This window comes from Entamoeba histolytica, genomic scaffold, assembly GCF_000208925.1.
Source record: "Entamoeba histolytica HM-1:IMSS scf_1104750517521 genomic scaffold, whole genome shotgun sequence".
In the NCBI taxonomy this organism is placed as follows: Eukaryota; Evosea; order Mastigamoebida; family Endamoebidae; genus Entamoeba; species Entamoeba histolytica.
The window spans coordinates 84-25024 of record NW_001915095.1 but is presented as its reverse complement, the minus strand read 5'-3'; the positions used below and the strand labels follow the sequence as shown (position 1 = coordinate 25024).

At 24.2% G+C, this 24941-nt stretch overlaps 9 protein-coding genes across 9 annotated transcripts, besides 5 other annotated features; 7 read left to right on the top strand and 2 right to left on the bottom strand.

Moving 5' to 3' along the window:
- Positions 1-2876: 2876 nt before the first annotated feature.
- On the top strand, positions 2877-3418 carry EHI_080280 (glucosamine 6-phosphate N-acetyltransferase; the record flags this gene model as incomplete). The annotated part of the gene is made up of 2 exons (XM_644430.1): positions 2877-3041; positions 3104-3418. 2 exons carry the CDS (start codon positions 2877-2879, stop codon positions 3416-3418), a joined length of 480 nt encoding a protein of 159 aa, XP_649522.1.
- A 293-nt stretch (positions 3419-3711) lies between these two features.
- On the top strand, positions 3712-5623 carry EHI_080270 (5'-3' exonuclease domain containing protein; the record flags this gene model as incomplete). The annotated part of the gene is made up of 1 exon (XM_644429.2): positions 3712-5623. One exon carries the CDS (start codon positions 3712-3714, stop codon positions 5596-5598), a length of 1887 nt encoding a protein of 628 aa, XP_649521.1. The 3' UTR covers positions 5599-5623.
- A 179-nt stretch (positions 5624-5802) lies between these two features.
- EHI_080260 (uncharacterized protein) lies at positions 5803-6506 on the top strand (the record flags this gene model as incomplete). Its single annotated transcript, XM_644428.2, has 1 exon — positions 5803-6506. The coding sequence occupies one exon, from the start codon at positions 5803-5805 to the stop codon at positions 6457-6459; it is 657 nt and encodes a 218-aa protein (XP_649520.1). The 3' UTR covers positions 6460-6506.
- Positions 6507-6591: 85 nt separating this feature from the next.
- On the top strand, positions 6592-7869 carry EHI_080250 (uncharacterized protein; the record flags this gene model as incomplete). Its single annotated transcript, XM_644427.1, has 1 exon — positions 6592-7869. One exon carries the CDS (start codon positions 6592-6594, stop codon positions 7867-7869), a length of 1278 nt encoding a protein of 425 aa, XP_649519.1.
- Positions 7870-7978: 109 nt separating this feature from the next.
- On the bottom strand, positions 7979-9304 carry EHI_080240 (uncharacterized protein; the record flags this gene model as incomplete). Its single annotated transcript, XM_644426.1, has 1 exon — positions 7979-9304. One exon carries the CDS (start codon positions 9302-9304, stop codon positions 7979-7981), a length of 1326 nt encoding a protein of 441 aa, XP_649518.1.
- A 339-nt stretch (positions 9305-9643) lies between these two features.
- On the bottom strand, positions 9644-10588 carry EHI_080230 (uncharacterized protein; the record flags this gene model as incomplete). The annotated part of the gene is made up of 4 exons (XM_644425.2): positions 9644-9794; positions 9852-10337; positions 10392-10473; positions 10525-10588. The coding sequence occupies 4 exons, from the start codon at positions 10586-10588 to the stop codon at positions 9644-9646; spliced, it is 783 nt and encodes a 260-aa protein (XP_649517.2).
- Positions 10589-10950: 362 nt separating this feature from the next.
- On the top strand, positions 10951-14970 carry EHI_080220 (Niemann-Pick C1 protein, putative; the record flags this gene model as incomplete). The annotated part of the gene is made up of 1 exon (XM_644424.1): positions 10951-14970. One exon carries the CDS (start codon positions 10951-10953, stop codon positions 14968-14970), a length of 4020 nt encoding a protein of 1339 aa, XP_649516.1.
- A 1274-nt stretch (positions 14971-16244) lies between these two features.
- Positions 16245-16496, top strand: EHI_080210 (uncharacterized protein; the record flags this gene model as incomplete). The annotated part of the gene is made up of 1 exon (XM_644423.2): positions 16245-16496. One exon carries the CDS (start codon positions 16245-16247, stop codon positions 16494-16496), a length of 252 nt encoding a protein of 83 aa, XP_649515.2.
- Positions 16497-16815: 319 nt separating this feature from the next.
- Positions 16816-17713: a repeat region.
- Positions 17704-20904: a repeat region.
- A 15-nt stretch (positions 20905-20919) lies between these two features.
- Positions 20920-21595: a repeat region.
- Positions 21588-21848: a repeat region.
- An 876-nt stretch (positions 21849-22724) lies between these two features.
- Positions 22725-22807: a repeat region.
- Positions 22808-23715: 908 nt separating this feature from the next.
- On the top strand, positions 23716-24411 carry EHI_080200 (surface antigen ariel1, putative; the record flags this gene model as incomplete). The annotated part of the gene is made up of 1 exon (XM_001914003.1): positions 23716-24411. The coding sequence occupies one exon, from the start codon at positions 23716-23718 to the stop codon at positions 24409-24411; it is 696 nt and encodes a 231-aa protein (XP_001914038.1).
- Between the last annotated feature and the right edge of the window lie 530 nt (positions 24412-24941).

Below are 24941 nucleotides of genomic sequence, written 5' to 3'. Positions count from 1 at the left end.
TAGTTCAATAACAAAAAAAATTGAAATGAAATTAAATTAAAATTCAATTCATTTTTGTAATTCAATCAACAAAATAAATAAATTAATAAAAATATAATAAATCATAAATCAGAATCAATAAAACAAAAATTTTATACATTTTTCAATTCAAAATGCAAATAATTATTATTCTAAATTTTAGATAATTTTTATTCCTATTTTAATAACCCAAAAATAAAATTGATAATAAATATTAGACATGTATTGAATTAGTTTTTACTTGAATAATAACTCTAAAACAAAATTAAAATGAGATAACAATAATTACTATATAAAAATGATAATAAAATTGATGTTTCAATTAATATTCATAAAAAAATTATCTATTCTTTTATTAGTAGGTGTAGTTTATAATATGAAATTAAAATTATTAAAAAATACTTTATTCAGACTTTATCATATTAACAAATTATATGTTCATTTGTTATTAATTATTCTATCTCTAAATCATTCATAATATGTTTATTCATAACTAGAACATTTTTCATTAATGTATCAATTTGATTTAGTTTTTTTGAATAATAACTTCTGTTATCGTATTATTATTGTTAAATATTTTAATATTTAATTTTAGTATTTAATATATAAATTGTTAGTACTTAATAATTTAAACGAGAATTGTTCATGAACTTATATGACATTCCAATGTTTTATTAATTCATATTTGTTAATTATTTTGTTATTTATCCATTGGATTATTTATGATTCTTTGTTTATTGTCATGTCATGTTTATTTAAAAAATATCAAATTTATCTATTTTGAATATATTTCACCAATAAATATTATTTCAAACAATATTATTTCATTTTACTGTTTCTCATCAAATCAAAATTATGTTAATTATTCATTTTAATTTAACATGTAACTATTTTTTATATTAGATATTATACACTTTAATGTCTTTTTATTCAATGATATCAGAGTGTTTTAATCTATCACTCAGTTTCATTCTTTATCAAATATTTATTTGATGAAATTGAAGTATCACTTATTCTGTTAATTCTTATTTCTTCTTTGATTATTCATTACTACTTATAATCATAACCATATTTTACATTTCCTATCATTATAAATCAAAATATTTTTGAATTTTCAATGTATATATCATTCTTAACTGATATTGTAAAAACATACACAAAAATATGTATTTTACTATTATTTAGTTATATTATTCTTAACATTGTCACTATTAAACAAATTCATATTTCATTATTAATTAATGATGTTTTATAACTCTAAATCTCAATTTAATTTGTTTTTGACTTTCTTCTTTATTACTTATAAATTTATTGAATTAATATTCTTATATTATTTATATGCTATTTCAACTATCTTTCATTTTTATTTTTATTATACTATCAATATCAATATTAAAATATTTCTTACTATTATATTATATATTCCTTTCTATTTTGAGATCTCTTCATTGTCTCTATTTTTCTATTTTATTAACTTATTTTCATGAACAACATATGTATCATTGTCTAGTATTATTGTTTAATATTTCTCCATTCATTGTTATTTCTCTATTTATATTTGATTGTTTTATTTCTTTGAATTAATTTCTTTTTCTTATGAGTTATTAATTATCATATCCATCATCAATTTTATTAAATTTATTGAATAACTCTTCAAATATCTATTTTCATTAATAGTATATATTTTCTTTGTATTCTTTCATTATTATTATTGTATATTTCTCAATAACTTAAACATGTTTCTTTTTGATTTAATACCATTTAATCAATTATTTATTTAATTCATCTCATATATTATTTTTATTTCATTTAACACTAGCTCGTTTTGTTGAAATTTTTTATTATTTTTACACTTTAATTTTAATATAACTTAATTAAAACTTATTGTTTAATTATTTTATTTATTACCCAACACTCTTTTTAATTAAAAGTCTTATATTCTATTATATAAATATTGTATAATTTGTATAGTGAGTTGTTGTGTATGTTTTATTACTTCTTTCTAGATTCAACTTTTTAATACATTGAACTTTAATACCAAATCATAATTAGTTATAATCAATTATGAAACAATTTCAAATTAAATATTTTGAAGTTATCATTCATACTAATTCACTATATAATTGTGATGTTTTAGTATAAAACTCTTTTTAATGTATATTCTTTTTTATAATCCTCTTTTGTTTATGTACTTTCATTTATTTTATTTTTATAATTATAATATTTTCATTTTATTTTATTAATATTTAAAGTTTTTTAAATTACTTTGATACATTATTGTTTGATTTATTATTTGAACATTGGGTATTTAACAATGTATGATATTTATAATATTCAAATTACATTTTTGATTTAGTTAATTATTTTTCTTATAAAAGATCAATTTTAATAGAATTAGTATATAAACCACTACTACTATCATCCTATTTCTTTTATTAAATATTATTATTTTATTTCTTATATTACATATCATTTCTTATTTCATTATCCAAATAAGTATTACATTTAAAAATAAACATCAACTAATATTGTAATAAAATAATATTCTTTCATTATTTGTTTATAGCTCTTTTTATGAACTTTTATTGGTACTGCCTCAGAAGTGTTATTATAATACAATCACATTTATTGAATACAATGAAAAAAAATTTAAGACTTTTTATGATTTAAACAATGGACTAACTTTTAATGCATACACTCGGATACAGTGATAAGTATAACATAATTATGTATTGTATTATTCAGTATATTTATAAATATGTAATACATGACAATTATATCTATGATGCATTGAAATGAATAAATTAAAAATAATATTTTCAAATAAAAAGTTCTAAGCATTATTCATTTTTATACTTATGAATAGTATATACCATATAAAATCAACACTACCTATAATAAATGATATTCGCTTTAGATGTTTAGAAAGAGAAGATTACCATAAAGGAGTTATTCAAGTTCTAAATGAATTATCAAATTGTCAAATGGACAAACAAAAATATGAAAAAATCTTTGATGAATTGGTTTGTCTTTTTGTCTAGACACACAACAAAGTGCTATATTTTAAATGAACTAAATGAGGTAGAAAGAAACTGGTAGATATGTTATTGTTGTTGGAGAAGATGAACAAGAAAAAATAGTTTGTGTTGGTACTTTGTTCATTGAAAGAAAATTTATTTGGAATGGAGGGTTAGTCGGACATATTGAAGATATTGGAGTGACACAAAGCAGAAGAAATCAAGGAATTGGTAAAGGATTAATTGACTCACTGTTAATTATTGGAAAAGATGAAGGGTGTTGTAGAATTATTTTAGATTGTAAAGACAGAGTCAAAGGGTTTTATGAAAAATGTGGGATGACATACAAAGACAATTGTATGGCGATTTATTTAAATAAATAAATGGAATTTTTAATGAAGCTTATTCGAAAAAATCACTTTAAATGATATAAAATTTATTTATTTTTTAACTAAATTACAGTGAATAAATAACTCTATTAAAAACATACAATAAAATCAAAAAAAAATAAAACAAAGAAGTAAAATATCATACCTAATTGAATAAAAACTTCTTTAATGAGTCAAAATAACTATTACAACTTTTTAGTTCTAAGAAAATTATGAGAAAAGACATACTTCAAAAGAACAACAAAAAATTTTTAGGATAAACTGTTATTATCAAAAAAACAAGACTGATGGGAGTTCCTTCATTATATCGTTGGTTATGTAAAACAGTTCCTAATCTTTCAAGAAAGGCTAAAGAACAATTTGATATTGACTTAACACGTAATAATCCAAATGGAAGAGAATTTGATAATTTATATATTGATGTTAACGGGTTAATACATAGTTCTATTGATAAACAAACGATTGAAGAAGTTATAGAACATATACAAAATCAATTAATGAGAATTATTATGATAGTTAGACCTAGAAATTTACTTTATATTGCTATTGATGGAGTATGTCCTATTGCAAAAATGATTCAACAAAGAAAGAGAAGATTTACTACTGATTGTCTTGAAGGAAATGCTATTACTCCAGGAACTGAACTTATGGAAAAAATTAGTGTTGGAATTGAGTCATTTATTTTAAATCAAATGAACAATAAAGGATTAGATTATTGGAGAAGAATTAAAGTTATTGTTTCTGGTGTTCATGTTCCAGGAGAAGGAGAACATAAAATTATTGAATATATAAGAAGTCAAGAACGAATAAATGAAAGTCATGTTATTTATGGAGAAGATGCAGACCTTTTATTGTTAAGTTTAGTTCTTCATTATGACTCAATATTTATATTAAGGAAAGACACAAGACAAATATTTGATAAAAATAAAAAAGGAAGTAAACCAGCAAGAAATGGAACAGGAAAAAGTAAAGTAATGAAAGATAAAATAAAAAAAGTTGAAAATGAAAAAATTGAAAAAGAAAAAAAAGAATTAAAAAAAGTCTTTGGAAGTGATGATGATGAGTTTTTAATTCCTTTTGAGTTTGCTAATATCTCTCTTATTAGTAAAAAGTTATTAGAGTTATCTAGTCAATATGAAAATTCGATTGAAAGATTAGAATTAGAAAATGATTTTATTTATTTAATGTCAATCGCTGGAAATGATTTTCTTCCAAATATTGAAGGAATTGATATTTATGCGGGAGCATTAAACACAGTACTAAACATTTATTTCCAATTACATTCAAAAGGAATTAAAATTACAGAAAACGGAAAAGTTAATAATAATGGTGTTCTTGCATTTTTTACAGAATTAGCACAACACGAACAAAGACTAATAGAGAGTCAAATGAAAACTAGAAGAGGTTCTGCTCAACCAATTTGTGGTTTTATTAATATTGATACAAATAAAATAATTAAATTAGGACAGTCAGGATACAAAGAACGTTATGTTCAAACATATTTTATGAATAAAGAAGAATATATTAAAGATAGTGTTAAAAGTTATTTAGAAGGAATGAATTGGGTCTTTAATTATTACTGTGGTAATGCTTTTTCATGGAAATGGGGTTATAAATGTCATTATGCACCATTATTGTGTCATTTCGTTGACTATTTTCAACCAGTAGAATTTACTACAATAGCAGAAGATGATGGTCCAATTCATCCTATAGAACAACTCATTGCTGTTTTACCTCCTAAAAGCATTCATCTTATACCAAAACAACTTCAAGAAATATATAACCTTCCAGAATTCAAAAAAACTATTCCAGAACAAGTGATTATTGATGCACATGGACAAGATGTCTCTTATAAAGGAATAGCATTAGTTGGATTCCCAGATATATCTCTTATTCATCAATATGTAGAAAGCCATATCAAAGAATTAAATAAACTTGAAGTAATAAGAAATCAACTTTCTCAAGAAGTATTGTTTGTTTATAATAAAATACCAAATTTCAGTACAATTATACAACCTACAACAATTGACATTAAACATAATGAAATAAAAGGAATCTTAAAAGAAATGAAATATTCTTTGCATTCATTTTACTATCCAGTTCAACATGGAGTAACAAAAGAATTACAAAATGATTTGATATTTGGGTATTATTTTATTCATTCGCTTCAATAATTAGTTGGTTGATGATTAATTTACATTATTAACTGGTTTTTCATATCTTGGATTTTTCCTTCTAAAAAAAAGTTAAACAAAAAATTTAAACTCAAAGTGATTTTGAGCTACTTAATGGAATCTTTAAAACTTTTGTTTCAATTATGCCACGTTATGCTTTCGTTAAATTGAATCTTAAAAAATAAAAATATATTCAAAAAGAAGATGTCTGTGGAAATTGAATACTGCTCTACTGTGAATACTAAAGAAGAAATTATTAAGAAAAGTGAAGAGTTAAAAGAATGGATTGACAAGGCTATTAATGAAAAATGGAATCCTTTATCTTATAATAACCCAGAAATTACTTTAGTAGACCAACCACAACAAGAATATAAACACCTTGTAATGAGCAGTTGTACTATTAATGCTAATATTGAGAAAGTATATAATTTCCTTATTCACTCTACTTTTGAAGAACAAAAGAAATATGATACTGATCTTCTTGAATTTGAACGTGATCAACGTTTTGAAGATGAAGGATGTGAAATAGCACGTGTATGCTATAAAGCACCATGGCCAGTAACTGCTCGTGAATTTGTTGGAGTTCAAAATTGGTTCCAAAGAGATGGAAAGTATTATCTTCTTCAAGAATCAGTAAATTATCCAGCTAAATGGACAACACCAAATAAGAATTATGTTCGTGGTTATAAGAAGAGTGGATTAGTTTTAAAACCACTTGGTGATAATAAAATTGAAGTTCATAGAGTTGTAGTTATTGATGCACGTGGATCAATTCCTGGATGGTTAGCAGGAACTGCTAAAAAAGATGATGCTGGACGTTTGTTTGAGATGAAAAAGTATTTTGAAGCTAATTTTGCTTAGAACTTAAAACATACTTTTTACAATAAAAAGAAACTTTTTTTTTTGTTAATGTTTTTTTTTATTTTTTTAAAACTATAAAAAAACCTATTGAAAAAAAATATCTAAAAAAGAATAGGAAATACTATTGTGTGAATGAAACCATCTCAATTGGTACAGCCAACCGCATCATACGGCTCTAGCTATCAATATAATTTATTGTTAGATAAATGTAAAAATATTAATGATATAGTTACTGGAGATATATTAACAAATGTAATTGAACTTGTTCAACAGCTTAACTGTATTATTAGTGAACAAAAACATTACCAAATTGCCGTAGAGAAATGGTTGGCACGGTGCCTTCCTTTTGAGAATGAAAAAGAGATTTATGAATTTGTTAAAGAATTTAAAATCTCATCAACAATTGAACACAATATGTTAACTAAACTTAATTCAAGTAAATGGAATAATATTAGAAAGAAAGGAAATCAAAATGTATTCATTCCTAAAGCACAAGTAACAAGGTCAGTAACTGATTCATTAGAAAAACAAAGAATGGGTTCAAATATAAACTTTTCTGATGAAAGTCCACAACTTCCAAATGAAGCATATATTCCTTCAAGAAGTGCTGATAATTGTATAGAACCACAAAAAGAAGTTAGTCTTCAATTAAATGCAAAAAGTTTTGTTCCAAAGAGAAAGAAACAACAAATAGAATTTGAAAGTGCTGATGTCATTGCTGATTTTCTTGGAGAAGAAGTTAATAATGAACCAATTAAAACTGGTCCTAAAGAAGAACAACAAACAAAACAAGTTTCTATTAAATATTCGTTAGGTAGTAAATCATTTGTTCAAAGAAATAAAGTAAATGTTCCACAATCATCAAGAAGTCCATCATCATTTAATTTTTATAGTAAGAAATTTATACCAACAACAAAAAGAAAACAAATGACTATTCAACCAGATTCTGTAGCACAAGAATTTATTAATTCTCATATTAATGAATTAAAAGAAGTTCTTCATTGTGACCAAATGAATTTAATTTATAATGGAACTAATTTCCTTGGACTTGAAAAGATTATTGATTTAGAAGATATTGTTATTGTCTTTATTACAGAAAGTGATAGTTTTGGATTCCAAATAAGTGGTTCTAAAAAAATAACACCATTTATTCTTCAAAACCCATTTGATCTTATTCCTGTTAGATTTGATCCTAAAGTAGAAATGAACTTTAATATTGAACTTAATACAAAACATGAAATAATGGAAGTTTGGCATTTTATCCGATTAACAGGAACAACAGCATTTATTTCTGATGATTTTAATGAATTTTATAATGATCCAACAGAAATTGGGTCTGATGTTTTTACAGGAAGTCATCAACCAGATACTTTTAATGTATCTCATTTCCTTGCATTTTCAACTATTTAAAAACATCAACAATTTCATAATGAAATCAATTCTTTTATTCTTTTAGTTTTATATTATTTTAAAAGATATTTTAGGAATAACTAAAGTAAAAGAAGAAATTTGATTGAATCTAATATTCATCATATTCTACAAAATTGTTTAAATTCTTTGGATCAAGAATATCCAAATGTTCTTGAAGTACTGCAGCTGCATATCCAGTTCTTCCCATTCCTAATGAACAACGATAATCATAAGCCATTTGAAATGATTCTAAAGCTTTAGTTTTACAATATTCATATAAGTCTGGCATAATTTTAGAATATTTCATTAAAGCAACTCCATATTGTTCTAATACAGCAGCAAATACTCTTCCATGACTAAATTGAACTTGATATTTTGCTACTGGAATTAAATATTGTTCAAATATTTCTAAAGGATTAGGACAAGATTTTAAAGAAACATATTTTCTCATTGCTTTAAATAAGAAAAGATGAGTGTCATGCATTTTTCTTAATGGATTATAATATGCTTTATGTCGTTTTAATTTTTCCATATCAATTATAAAATCTTCTTCTTCATTAAATTGATTTATTTCTTCTTCTGTACAAATATATTCACATGAATGGCATTTATATCCTTCTGGTTCTGGATATATTATTCCTCCACAAGAACACTTAAATGCTCTCCATGGATCTATTGGTCCACTACATAATGGACAATCACAAATAAATCCATAATTGTCTTGAAAATATTGAATTCTTTTTGGACGAATAGAAGGGAATGTATATGAAATTGTAATTTCAGTTCCTTTTGGAATGTCTACTAATGCTGTCCAATACATAACATCTCCAACAGTATGCCATCCAACATTTTCTTTACAAGAATGATTTGCAAGACTACAAGCAATAAACACAGCATACCCATCAATAAAGTCTAATGAAAATGAATTGGTATGAATACCATTAACAATACGTTTAATGTCTTCAAATTCAACAGGATTTAATAATGTTTTATCTTCTTTAAAATCTTCATAAATAAATTTAACATGTTCACTAAATTCTTCATCTCGTTGATGATTCTGTGCTAATTCTGTTGCAAATTTAACACTACAAAATGCAGTATTATCATAAATACTTCTTACCATATAATAAGTTGAATCTTTATTTGATTCACTATCTTCTTCTCCTTCAAAAAAAATTGTTGCTTGTTCTTTAAAAACAAGTTCTCCAGCATGAATATCTTCTACTGCAACAAGTCCTCTACCTTTACCAGGAAGTTCTTTTATCTCAAATTTCTTTTCTGGAAATTCTTTTTTGTAAACTTCTTCATAAGAATTATAATGAGAATTTTGTGAACGATCAATAGGGTCTTTTCTTGAAGGTATTTTGACGTTGTAATTATTATCAAATTTATTTCTTAAAGAAGGATATTGTTTAATAAATTTAAATGATTGCATCTTCTTTTATATACTTGTTATCAAAAACAAAATATTAATAGTTCTTGATTTTATTGTTTTTTAAATTTTATTTCTGTTATTAAATTATTTTTGTTTTTCAATACCAGTTTTGTATTTTATTAAGAAATAATAACATTATTAGAATAAATAAAAAGACAAAAACGAAAATAAAATATATCAATTAATCATAAGAATATCTAAATAAACATCTCAAAAAATTTTATAAACCAACATAAAAAATTTTTATAATAAAGAATAAAATCTTAAATTAATTTAAAAAAGAAAATAAAAATAACTAAATTTAAAATAACAAATTGTTATAATACACTTCATTTAAATTTATTGTTTCATTAGTTCAATAGCATCAAATTGTTTCAACATTTTTTCTAATGTTTCTTTATTTTTGTCTAATATTTGAAGGACTTGACGAACATTAGAAATAGTAACATCACAATTAGTTGTAATTATTTTTTCAATTGACCCATTAAGTCTTAAACATAATTAATATAACATTATTAATAATTAAAATAAATAATATTAAACAAACACATTATAATATCTTAATACAAAGAAAATAGTAACTACTGCAATAGTATTTGGTTTTTTTCCTTCTAAAACAGATTGAATAGGTTTTGAAATTTTTAATGCTTGATTAAGGTAATTATTAAAATTATTAGAAATACAATATTTATTAATTAGACTATTAAGTAAATTATTCCCATTTCCTCCTGTTTTTATTTCTGGAATAAGTTTTTCAAGTAATTTATAACCAAAAAGAATTTCTTGTTCAGTATGATTAATACTTTTAGAAATTTCTTTGATTGTTAATCCATTATTTTCTATTTTACAAATATAATATACTATTCCAAGTAATACTTTTTCTAATTTTTTTCCTTTTACTTTAATTGTTGTTCCATTTATTTGTTGATAAATTTCTTTTCCTTGTTTTAATTGAATTTCATTTAAATTTATTAATTGAAAATAATGTTCTAATGTATTTATTACTTCATTTTTTTTCTTTTGTTTTACTTTACTAATTTATTACTTCTCCTAATTAGTCTTTATCTAAAAAAAGATACACCCAAACTCTTCTTCAGGAAGGTATTCTATCGCTGATTTATCTAAAATAATTCCACAGTTTTTACAAAAAATAACACCATTTGAATTTACTAAAATTTAAACTTATTTCTTTCTTATGTAAATAAAATAGTAAAACAAACTTAAAGGCTCACATAACTCTCCAATTTTTTCTTCACATAATGGTATTTTTCTTTTAAAATTCATTGTAGTCTTATCTTAATCTTTATGAGATGATTGATTTAAATATCAAACTCCGCCACGTGGATAAAATTTAAATAAAAAATGCTTTTTCATTCATTATTTGTTAAGTTTTATCTTATCAAAGAAGATAAGTTTTATTTTTTGATATTAGTTTTATTGTATAATGTGGTTTCAATGTATTTATCACAATAATAGAAATGTGTTTTTTATTTTTTAATGAAAGAACTGAAAAAAAGAAATAAAATTAGTTTTAAATTGAATTAAATAAAATAATAATAGTAAAAATAATAATAATGTATAATACGACAGGCATGACAGTCTTTTAAAGACAACAAAGTCAAAGTTGATTTAACTAATAAAAAGTAATGTTTGTTTTCTTCTTCTTGATAAGTGTTGTAATTAGTATTACACCATTACCTGGAGGAGAAAGAGATATTAATAACCTTGATCAATATAATAATAAATGTCGTATGCATAATGTTCCTGGGTGTACTGCACCAGCAATTAATATGAAATCAGATGGAACATTATATCTCACTGATGCATACCCAGCACCTAAAAATATGATTGAAATTTGTATTTCTGAACATCCAGAATTTGATCCAAATGTTACTCTTGGACATAAAACTTGTTGTGATGAACATTCTGTTTTAGATTTAAAAGAACAAAGTACTCTTCTTGATGGTTCATTTGGTAAATGTCCTGCATGTTATTTAAATCAAATGAATTTATGGTGTGGATTTGCATGTGATCCAAATTCAGCAAGATGGACTGAAATTGATGATTTTAAACATGATAATACTTGTAATGAACCAGATGGAATTGATGTCCCAAGTTTATATTATTATCTTCATCCATTATATGCACAACAAATTTATGATTCTTGTAAAGATACTGAATTATCTGGTGGTTTTGCAGTTAGGTCTTTATATCCAACATATAAAGAATTTTTCCAAATGATTTCTGACGTTAACCCAGTTATGCCACTTCATTTTGTTTATGATGAAACAGGATATAATGGAAGTAAATATACTGAAATGCATAAATGTAGTGATATGTGTTCATGTCAATCTTGTCATGAGATGTGTACAGAATTTATTGAAGATGAACCTACTTTTAAAGATTATCCATTCTTAGATGGTACTTTAAATATTATTACTATTATTTCTATCCATTTATTTATGTTATTTATTATGGTTACTATTACTGTTTGTGGTGGAATTCTTTCTTATAAAACATTTACTCAAATGAAAAAATCTAATCCAACACTTCTTTATATTAGTTATATCTCTCTTGGAGCTGTTACATTATTAGGAATTGGATTTATTATTATGGGAATAATTGTTGTTGGTTTTCCAATGGAAGGAGTAATAACATCAATGCCATGGGGAGATGGAAATTTATTAGGAATGATTTTATTATATATTGGATTTGGTGTATATGTTATTGGATATAGTGTTTATGATTTATATTATTTTGTTATTTATACTCTTTATAATAAAAAAGAATCAGAAGATATTATAGATTCAGCAAAAGTATCTATTCTTGGACAAGAAGAAAGTTGTGAAGAAGATCCTAACAAAGTTGATTTAACAGATAATTTCTTATCTAAAGCTATGTCTTGGTATACTAAATTCTTATGGAAATTTAAGTGGATTATATTAACTGTCGTAATATTATGTTGTATTGTTTTATGTGTTGGAGTTTTTAAAATTGTTTTTATTACAGATTCATTAGGACTTTGGGTACCAAAGAATTGTCAGACAATGAAAGATAAGAATTATTATGATGAGGCATTTGGTCCTTTCTTTAGAATTAATCAATTTATGTTATCTGATAAATTACATCCAGGTAATCAAGTATTAACACAACCATTAATTGTTCAATTACAACAAATGATAGATGAAATTCGAGCTATCCATGTAGAATGGACAGATAAAGAAACTGGAATAACAAAAGATATTACAATGGATGATATGTGTTACAAACCTGTTTTTGGAAAAGGATGTATTATTACATCAGTTACTGGGTATTGGCAACATGATATTAACAAAATAATGAATACGGAAAATGTTACTCAATATATTCAAAACTGTCTTGGTAATCCATTGGCTACTGGATGTGCTGATGATATTGGTTCACCTGTAGATCCACATAACTCTCTTGGTAATTATACCGTTGGTGATAATAACGATCCAATGAAGGCAACAATTCTCCAAGCTACATTTATGTTTAATCAACCAAATAAAACTGCTATAGAGTGGGCAGAATTATGGGAAGAAAAATATTTAGAAATTTTAGATAGAGACTATTCATTAGTAAAAGTAGCATATCAAGCACAACGTTCTGTAGATGATGAAATTAATAGAGAAACATTTACAGATGTATTAACAGTTCTTTGTTCATATATGGTTATGTTTATTTATATTTCTTTGTCATTAGGAAATTCATTCTATCATTTTAATTACAAAACTGTTTTTGTTAAGTCTAGAATTTTATTAGGTATTCTTGGTATCGTTATTGTCTTATTCTCAGTATTTACCTCTGCTGGATTCTTCTCTTGGATTAATGTAGAAGCAACATTAATTATTACTGAAGTTATTCCATTCTTAGTTTTAGCAATTGGAGTAGATAACATTTTCATTCTTACAAATACTATTGATGAACAACCTATGTACGATAAAGATGGTCAGTATGTTCCAGTAGAAAAACGACTTGAACATTCTTTAATGCATGTTGGACCTTCAATGATGTTAGCTTCAATATCAGAATCATTAGCTTTCTTCCTTGGTTATTTAACAAGTATGCCAGCAGTTCAATCATTTTCACTATATGCTGGTCTTGCTATTTTCATTGACTTTATATTACAAATAACTGTATATGCAGTGTTATTATGTTATGATGTTAAGAGACAAGAGAGTCATGGATTAGATTTTATTCCTTGGTTACAAGTTCATGATAACTCTTTAGATGAACAACATGACTTTGAAAGAGGATCTCTTATTAAACATCTCTTTAAATATGTTGCTACATTCTTGTCATATTATCCAGTAAAGATTATTGGTTTATTCTTCTTTATTGCATTCTTTATCTTCTCTTTGAATTATGTTCCAAAAACTATGCTTGGATTACCTCAAGAAACTGCTCTTCCACAAGACTCTTATATTCAAGATTACTTTGTTGCTTTAACTTATTTAGAAATTGGTCCACCAGTATACATTGTTGTAAGGGATGGTGCAACGTATTTGAATGAAACAACTCAAAGTGCACTTTGTGCATCAGATAATTTTGGATGTGATGCTTTATCTATTCCAAATTATTATGATGCTGCAAGAACAATTGATGGAACTACATTTGATTGGATTGATGATTATTTCTCTTGGGCTGCTCAAAAAGATTGTTGTAGATTAGATAAAGATGGTAATATTTGTCCATATGATATGCCTAATTATACTGAATGTACTCCTTGTTTCACTAACTTCACTGATAAAAAACGTCCTGTTCCAGAAGATTTCTATAAGTATATCAATAGATTTTTGACTGCATCTATCAATGAAACATTATGTTCTGTTAATGGTCAAGCTTATTATCCAGATGTTGTTTGGAATCATATCAATGGAACTAAAGAAACAGATTATTCTTATGTTAATGTATCTCGTTTAAGATTATATCATACAGTTTTAGTTACTCAAGATGATTTTATTGATGCTATGGTTCAAGCTTATAATATTTCTGATTATATGAATTCTATTTTTGATGTTAAGACATTCCCATATGCTTATCATTATGTGTATTTCCAACAATACTTTAATATTGTTGATCTTTGTGTTATGGATGTATGTTTGGCATTGGCAGCAGTTTTCATTGTAGTTATGTTATTAATGTTTGATCCAATTGTAGCCATAATGATAGTATTGTGTGTATTAATGTGTGTAATAGATTTAATTGGAATAATGTATCTTTGGGGAGTAGAATTAAATGCTGTTTCATGTGTTAACTTAGTTATGTCTATTGGTATAACCATTGAGTTTTGTGTCCATATTGCACATGCTTTCTTATCTTCACCAAAGAAGACATTAAATGATAAAATGAAAGATGCTGTAATGAATATGGGTAATAACGTTTTTGTAGGTATTACTTTAACTAAATTCCTTGGGGTTATTGTTCTTTCATTATCTTCAGGATTAATTTTTGTCATTTATTACTTCAGAATGTACTTCATGATGTTAATCTTCGGAGCTTCTCATGGACTTTTCTTCCTCCCTATTCTTCTTTCTCTTATTCCTTCTGTTTCACTTAGTCATATAACTGATCCTTTCAAAAAGATGTTTGGTAGATGTAATAAAAAGAAGAGTACAAAAGGAGAATATCAAAACTTTGAATGAGTTCAAAGTTGAGTTGTTCTAAAAGAGTATTTTTGATATTAGTTATTGTTTTTATATTCTTTTTTCTGTTCTTTAGTAATGTTAGACTCAATTTTATAACTAACAAAATACATTGAAATAAAAAAAACTTAAACAAATAATTTAATTGAAATTGATTATGATAAATTCAATATTTAAAATACTAAAATAATCTAAGAATTAAACTTACTCAAATATCTTATCAATTTATTTGATTAATATTTCTCTAATATTTTTTATTGAATTTAATAATTGGGGAGGGGGTAAATGAAAATTTTTATTATTTTGAGTTGTTAATTATCTGATTTGTATAAACAAATTCTTTTGATTTATTATCTAAAAGGATTAAATAACATGAAATGAATGAGTAATTGTTTTTTTTTGAAATTCTTAATATGTGAAACAACGGCTTAAAACTTCCCTCATTACTTAATCAATAATTCTTTATTTGATTTGGTAGTGCAATTTATTTTTGTAATAATCCATAATAATTAAAAAAATCTTGGATGATTAGCTCATCATTTCAAAGATCTTTTTTAATTTCTTCTTCTAATTACAATACCCTTTATTTTTATTTTCTTTTCAATAAAATTTATTTAGAACAATATTTAAATACCCAAATTATAATTAAGTCTACATAAAAAAGCATTTTTCTCCTTCCGTTTTCATATTATAAAAATAAATATTCTTTAATTCATTTAAGTCAGTTATGTCAATAAAAATTGATTTAAAAATATTTATTTATTAAAAATTCTATTAAAAAAAGTTTTAAATATTCTCAAAAATTACTTTAAAAACATTTTACAGAATAAAATGAAACTTTAATATTATTTTAATATTCGGAAGTTAAAGAAAAATTTTTCATTTTTCTGTTTTTTTATTTCCTTCTGTTTGAAATTACTTTTATTTGATTGGTTATTTTATTTAAGGAAATTTAAAAAAATAATAAGAATAGGAAAAAAAGGAATTACAAAAAAAAAAATACCCAATCAGATTCCGTTTCAATTATTTTCTACTCGTTATTTTTCATTCCACAAAAACAAAATTCAAAATAAAAAGAAAGAAAATCGTTAATTAGTAAAATATAAAACTATTTTATTCTTTGAAGAATAATCTGCCGTGCGAAAAAAATTGCAAATGTTTTTCCTGTTTTTAGATTTTTATGAAAAACAAACTATTGAAATTTCTAAACTTCTAAACTATTTAAACCCAGAACTTTTCTTTTTAAATTGGTGAAATTTATGCAAACACGGAGAATGACATGTGTCATTGGTCAATCTAAAGACATTCAATGTATTCCAGACATGTATATTGTTGGGATAGACAGTGATACTACTGCAGATGATGAAATCTTTTCTATTATTAACCATTGTTCTCCTGTCCATGAATTTGTTACTGTAGATGAAAATAATGAATTTATTGTTTCAAAACTACCAAGTGTCAGTACACCTATCCCTGAAAGAAGTATTAAACCACTTCCAAAAAATATTACTTCTCACTCTAATTAATCCTTCTGTAGTTTTGTCAATGAGCTTTTTGAAGAATGTAAAAAATTAAAGTATTTAAACAAATTCTGATTGAAATTTTGCATTTGTAATAAATAAACGTTAATTAAAGTATTAACTTCTCTTTATGTTTTATTTCTATTATTTATATTACAAAATGTAATAAATATGAATTATTTCATTTTCTTTTTTGAAGAAAAAAGTTAATTAAAAACTTAATTTTTATCTTATTTATAACGTTATTCGTTCTGTTTAATTCTTCCTTTTTTATGGATTGGTTTTTATTAACTGATATATTATGTTTATGTGTAATATGAGTATTAAGCGATTAATTAAGTATTAATAGAAGTAGTTTCTATTCTTCTTGAATCGGGAGAGACTAATCAAATCTCTGAGTTCTTCTTCTAGTATTTTTACAGAATATGTTTTGTTGTGATAAAATCAATATTCAATGACATCCATCATGTTTTTAATTACAAGGTTTTTTAGCTTCTTTAACGATGTTAATTTCAATTTTTAATTCTTTGATTAATTTAGTACTTTCTTTATTTATTAATCCATTAATTGAAATTACTACTGGATTTATTCTGACATCTTTTAATTTTTCTATTTTCATTAGCCTATTCTTTAATTCTTTATACTTAATTCTTTTCTTCAAATACACTCAATTAATATTGTAATATTCAACATTAGTCATATCAAATATTAGACCAGTTTTATTCTTTTTATCTAATACATACATATCTGGTATTTTATTATATTATCATTCACTTTTATGCATTATTTGTTTGTTCAATATCATAGTGATGTCTTTATATTGGAACACTATTTCATATGGGGGTTTTTATTGATTATTTCATGTATATTTTCTTATTAATCAATATGATAATGCCAATATTGTCATGTTTCTCCATTTGTGATTATTATGATAAATACAAGATAGTAGAATATGTTCTACTGTAGCTATCTTGTCTTTACAAAGTGTTGAGTATTTCATTCTTTCATTTTTCATTATTTTTGATTTTCTATACCCACAAAATATTGCACCATCATTCATTTTAGTTAATTGGAGAAATGCATTTTTCTTAATATTGAATGACTTCCATACTTTCATTGTAGTATTTTTATCTACTCCTTTTGACTCAAACTATCTTCTAAAATATCCACTAATTTGATGACACTTCCATTTTTTGATGTATTTGCCAGTCAATACTTTCATTGTGGATTATTCTCATTTCTTCACTACTTTCTGTCATTATTCTCAAATCATCCATATATAATGTGTGATTTGCTTTTGGGAATTTCTCTTCGATGATTTGAGAAATCACATTCATCTGAATGATGAAGAGTAGAGGGGATAAGGAATCACCTTGTAAAATTCATCTATTTAATTTAATACTACCTAGATATTCATTAAATTTATAGCCGATGAATATCTTCCATCTAGTCATCATACTTTCAATAATGTCAATGATGACAAACTCATAATTAAAATATTTTAATGATTCAATTACCCATTTGTGGTTTATTGTGTCATATGCTTTCTTAATGTCATAATATGACTCCACATATTTTGTGTATTTTTCTTCTTTCTGCTTTAATATACAACTATTAATTATTCCTTCTTTAGCAGCTAAAGATTGTAACTTACATCTCAATTGGTTATTACTGATTTTCAATGATTCACAATTCATGTTAAGTCTTCTGTGAATCTTTTCTTTTAATATGGAGGTAAATACTTTCATAATTACATTTGTACAACTGATATGACGATAATTAGTGACATCATTCATATCACTTTGTGGATTAATAAAGTTCTTCCACTTACCATATCTAATGGGATGTTTTCAGGGAAGTTCAACCATTCATTGAAGATATTGAGAATGATTTCTCATGATAATGACATCCTTTTCCAATAATAACCATATATAGTGTCTATTCATGGTACTTTCCAGTTACTTATTCTCATTATACTTAAATTTAATTCATTTAATGTTATAATGACATTATCATAATTGAAATATCTTTCATTCAATGAGGTGATTGGTTTTATTTTCCATTTCTCTTTATTTAATATCACATGTGTTTCATATAACGATTTCTAATATTCTAAAGTAATATCGTTATTTGGGTATATTTCATTATTTGTTTCTTCCTTATTCTAATTTTCTTGTTAGAATCAAACATGATTTTATTTGTATTGATTCTGATTATTTCATCTTTATTAAATTTAATTCTTTCTTTGATCATTCTCATCATATATTTTATGTATTTTATTCTTTCTAGTGCTTTAACTTTTATTCCTTCTTCATCATATTCTTTTAATTTCATGTTGCACTTTATTCTGTACAATTCCTTCCCTTGACCAAATCTTCTAGTCTATTAATTTTCTTTAGGATTTCTTTTATTTCATCAAATTTATCTCCTATTATTTTATTTTGGAGATAGAGGTGAATATTGAAATCCTCTTCATATCATCTTGCAGTTCCTGCATTCTGCTTCCTGACCATATCCATCTATTATTATTTTCATTTATTAATTGGTCAGCTTCTTTTCTTTGAAAGTAGTAATTAATATTGATACATTTTCTACTTTCATTTCTTTTACTTTATTGATGAGAGTGTTAAGATATTCTTCATCAATTTCAGTAGAGTTATTCTTTAATATGATGTTTTTTATTATTGAATTACACTCTACTCTTCCTTCTATTATATCATTTACTTTTACTTTAATGTACCGTTTAATGTTTTCTTTTATTTTATGTGACATTTTAATATATTTAATATATTCTTTTTCATTATTGACATTGATGTTTATCATTTTTATTATACTTTCTATTTGTTCCCATCTTAATTTCTTATATAATTTCTTATTCAACCAATTAATTGCAAAACAATACATCAATTAAAATTCTATTTCTTTCTTTTGTTGTATTTCTTGTCTGATTATCATCTCTTGTTTTTTGACAATCAGTGCTTTGCTTTTCTCTTCGATCTCCACTACTGTCTTTTTCATAGGAGTAGTTTCGTTCATCTCCATCGTTCCTGATGATGTTTTCCTCAATACTGGTTGTGTATTTATCACAAGTGTCATCGTTTTCTTCTTCTCTAGTTCCTTCTGTGAGATAAAATTTTCAATATCATCTTGTTGTTTTGATATTATTTGTTTTTGTGCTTCATTTTCTTTTTGTGTGTTGTCTAATTCTTCTCTTGTTATTTCTGCAATTTCTTGGTTTTTAATTGCAATTTCTTGATATTCAGAGATTTGTTTTTCTTTATCTCTTATTTCTTTCTTTAATTCTTTAGTATTTTCCTCTATCATTTCAATTTTCTTCTCTAGTGTGTTTGCATTTTGTTCTAGCATTTTGTTTCTCTTTTTCAACTTTTCAATTTCTTCTTTCATTTCTTCATTTTCTTTTTCAATCTTCTTTTTATTAGCTTGGATACTTCGGATTTTTTCTTCTTTGTTATTTACTTCTGTGATTTTCTTTCCTTCTATCTCATTTATTTTTCCTTGTTGTTTTAAGTTTTTTTCTTCTAATCTTTCATTTTCTTTCTTCATTTCTTCATAATTCGTTTGAATCTTTTTAATTTGTGTTTTCATTTCTGTAATTTCTTCTTCAAATTCTTTCCTAACTATTTCTTTTGCTTTTTTCATCATTTCTTCTGAGATGGCTTGTTCTTCTTCCATTCTTTTCATACTTAATTCTTTAAGTTTTCCTTGTAATTCAGTAATTTGATTTTTCAGAGTAAGTATTTCTTCTTTATCTTTTTCTTCTTCTATCTTTTCTTCTTTATTTTTTGTTTCTTCTTGTATTTTCATTATACTTTCTTTGTTATTTATTATTCTTGCAATTTTACATCTATCATTCATTTCTTTGATTGGTTTTTGTTTTTAATTTCTGCTTCTATAGCCTTAATGTCTTTTTCCTCCCAATCTTTTGTTTTTTCTTTAAACTCTTCTTTAGTTTTTTCAATTATCTTTTTCTTTTTAATTGAATATACTTCTTGGAGGATATCATACCATTTTTTCTTCTTACCTTCATATTTTTTAAGTATTTCTTCGTATTCTCCTTCTTTCCATTCACTTGTTAATTTTTATTCTTTCTTGTATCTCTTTTATTGTTAGCCATTTGTATTTGTTATTTGTATAATCTTTATTATTATTGTATTTACCTTGTTTTTTATTTGTTTTTATTTGTATTTTTTTTCTTCTAATCACTTTTTCCTTGGTGTATCGTTTACCTTTATTATTATAATTGTTATGCCATTTATTGCTATTGACATTTCTTTTTTTATTGTGTGACCTTGGATTTTTATGTCTTGTTTGCTTTTCTTTACAAGACTCTAAGGCTTTACACAATAGCCATGGCATTAAAATTTGTTGTATTTCCTGCATTGGAAAAGGATTTCATCAATGGATTAATAAAAAAAAAGAAATCAATTATGATTAACCTTATTTTTAGGTTTTTCATCATGTTGAGAAGTGAGTGAATCAGTTTCTTCAACACGCTTTATTTCTATTCAAATAAAGTTTTTCAGGCATGCTCGACTTAAATGGTTCCTCAATTAAGTTGCTGCCTGACTTTTATTTTGATTTTAATGAGTAATATAATATTTCTCATTCTCTATATTGTTGTTTTAAGGAGAGTATATACATAACATAATGATTATGGTTCATCTCCTTTTACCTTCGACACCCCTTAAAGAAACCCTATTCCTTGATAATATCCTTATGTTTAATTTTTGTGCAACAATATCAATTATATATGCGTCTTCTTTAATAAATGATAATTCTTAATACATAATACCTCCTTAGTAAATAATAATCCTTATAATTAATAATGAATAACAATACACCTCAATGAATAACAATACACCTCAATGAATAACAATACACGTTAATGAATAACAATACACGTTAATGAATAATAATCTTTTATAATAATCACTTCTAATAAATATTAATAATAATAAACAGTTAGTTTTGAATAGATATTATCTCACCAAAGGCACGTCATGACCAGACGATAACTGGGAGATTCGAAGCATGGGATTATTTTAGGGTTTCATGTGGTGTCTCTGACGTGCCATCTTCGAATCGTAATTTCAATTAATGGATTAATAAATAAAGAAAGTACTAAATTAATCAAAGAATTAAAAATTGAAATTAACATCGTTAAAGAAGCTAAAAAACCTTGTAATTAAAAACATAATTGATGTCATTGAATATTGCTTTTATCTCAATTAAACATACTCCGTAGAAATACTAGAAGAAGAACTCAGAGATTTGATTAGTCTTTCCTGAGCCAAGAAGAATAGAAACTACTTCTATTAATACTTAATTAATTGATTTATTAAATTTTTATGTTGTATTTTTATTTCTTTGTTATTTATAATTTGTTATTTATTTTAAATTACATTCTTTTGAATCATTTAAGTATGGAAATTAAATAGAAGAAGATGAAAAAAGGTTAAAGTCAAAAAAGAAAATGAATAAATAATGTCAATGAGATAAAGTATAATAAATAATAAAATGAATGAAATGGTTTTTATGTTTATTTATTAAATGTCAATACCAAATAATGAATAATATCATTTCATTCTTTTATAGAAGTGAAGAAATATGATAGAATGTAAAATGAAAATAATATTTAAAGAATATCATTCATTTTTAATATAATAACAATATCATAAAATACATTTAACAAATTTAATGTTATTTATTTGGTTGTAATTCAGAATCGCACCATAAATATTAACATAGTCATAAGACTTGAATTATCAGTTATTATCTGGCTATGGTGTTAGTGTTTGATAGAAAATTTCTTATTCAATACTTCAAGAATATTATTGGACATTTATTATAATAGAAGAACGTGTATTTGTAAAGATAATAGTATTTTTACTTGTTCTGATGCAAGTATATGTGTTAATATAGATACTATCAAATAAAATATATGGATATACATTTTGATGATGAATGAAATTAGACATAATAAACATAGTATTAATGGTATATTCATCATAAAATAAGAAAGTAAAGAATGAGAAGTTTTAATATACATGAAATTCAAATAAAGAAGAAACAGTTACTTAAATGAAGAATATTTAAGTTAGGTGTTTGAAAAGATTTTGACTTAATGTAAATAAAAGAATGAAAAATAGAAATTTACATGTCTTAACAACAAAGAGATAAAGAAGAAGTGAATAGTGGATGAGTAAAAAGTCTTAAACTCAATGAAGGGGTTATTCTCCACCAAGCAAGGAATAATAGAAAATAAATTTAATAACACTTAATTAACTACTTTTTATTTTAATTAATTTTAATTAGATTAAAACAAATATTTGCCAGTACTACAACCAAATATTATCTGTTGATAAAAATTAAATCACATTCCAAATATGATAGACATTAATTAATATTCCATTGATGAGATCACATATTGTTATTTAAACATACATTATTCTTATAAATAGAAAGGAATAGAAAAAAATACAAAATTAAACCAAAGGAAATCAGAAAATCAAGCAGAAATTGGTAACACAATAAGTGGTTAATGAAGGGATAAAAACTAATGAAAAAATGAAATGAAGAATGAAACTAATGAAATCCAAGAAGACAAAACAATGAAAATAAAGAAAAGATAATAATTTATAATAATCATAAAGAATATTTTATTGAAGTACAACTTGTAAGAAATAACTCTAAGGAAATATTTTATAAAATTAATTTTAACTATAAAACTAGTAAATTGAATAATTTATTAATAATATTTAAACTAATGCAACTCACTTATTCTTTTTTCTTACCAATTAATAAAATTTTTTTTAATTTATAATATTAAACTATAATAATATTATGAAATATTACCAATTTTAACCATATTTCATTTTGGGATTTTTCTTCATTTTTTGATTGTTTCTAACTTTGAAATATTCAAGTCAACTCAATTCAACTGAAATTCTCTCATTCGTTTTAACTCAAGCATAATAATTAGAACAATAAAATATCTTCAAGTAATTGAAAACTTTTCTCATCAATACTTTTTGTGAGTAATACTAGGAAATCTGTGTGAGACAAAGGAACAAACGTTAATAGATGAAAAGAATAAAGTGTATTAATTTCAACTCAAATAAAAGGGGTTGAGTGGAGCATAAAGACTAGTTTTTGATGACATATAATATATTTAAACGAAGTTCTGAAAAAGATAAATTATTCAATGTTCGCATTTTTATTATTTATTGCATTCACTACTGCAACCAACGTTATTCCTGATATCGAACAAGAATTAAAAGACGTTGGCCTTTACGATTTGTTTTCAAAGAAAGAGTCTATTCATGAAAATGACATAGAAAATGAAGAAGATAAAAAAAGTAGTTCAAACAGTGAATTAGATGAAAATTCTAATAACCAACCAGATGAAAGCTCAAATAATAAACCAAATGAAAGTTCTGATAATAAACCAAATGAAAGTTCTGATAATAAACCAAATGAAAGTTCTGATAATAAACCAAGTGAAAGTTCTGATAATAAACCAAGTGAAAGTTCTGATAATAAACCAAGTGAAAGTTCTGATAATAAACCAAGTGAAAGTTCTGATAATAAACCAGATGAAAGCTCAAACAATAAACCAAATGAAAGCTCAAATAATAAACCAGATGAAAGCTCAAATAATAAACCAGATGAAAGCTCAAATAATAAACCAAATGAAAGTTCTGATAATAAACCAAATGAAAGTTCTGATAATAAACCAAATGAAAGCTCAAATAATAAACCAGATGAAAGCTCAAATAATAAACCAGATGAAAGCTCAAATAATAAACCAGGAAGTAGTTCAGATAATTATGATAATCTTGATGCTGCATCAAGTCCATTCATTGTTCTCTTTGCTATTATTGTGGTTATCTTATTCTAAATTAATTTATTTGAATTTAGTCTCTTTTTTATTAATACTATTTATAAATATTTTAAGACTATTATAGAAATAAGGCTGTTTGTTAGAACAAATATTTTTATCATTATTTATATTTGTTGTTCGTTATAAAAATAATATTTAATCAAACAAAATCATAATATAATACATATATAAAGTCTATTCATAGTATATTTAATATATCACAATTCAGACTAATTTATATTACATATAATCTATTTTATTTTTATGAAGTTTAATAATTAAACTTCTTGTACATAATATAAAACTATGAAAATAAAAATTACTATATTTAATAAGCAAATTTTATTTCTATATATTCTTTTTGTCATTATAAATAAACTTTTTATAAACAAAGCTTATTGTTCTAAAAGTTTTGTTTTACTAAGCAAAGAAAAAACAAACAATAAAGAAAAGAAGTTTACTTTAAATAGTTGTTTTTTAATTAGAAAAAAAAGATAGTAATAAATCCTTTCATTTAATAATGAGTTGTTATTAGTAAATAATAAAAC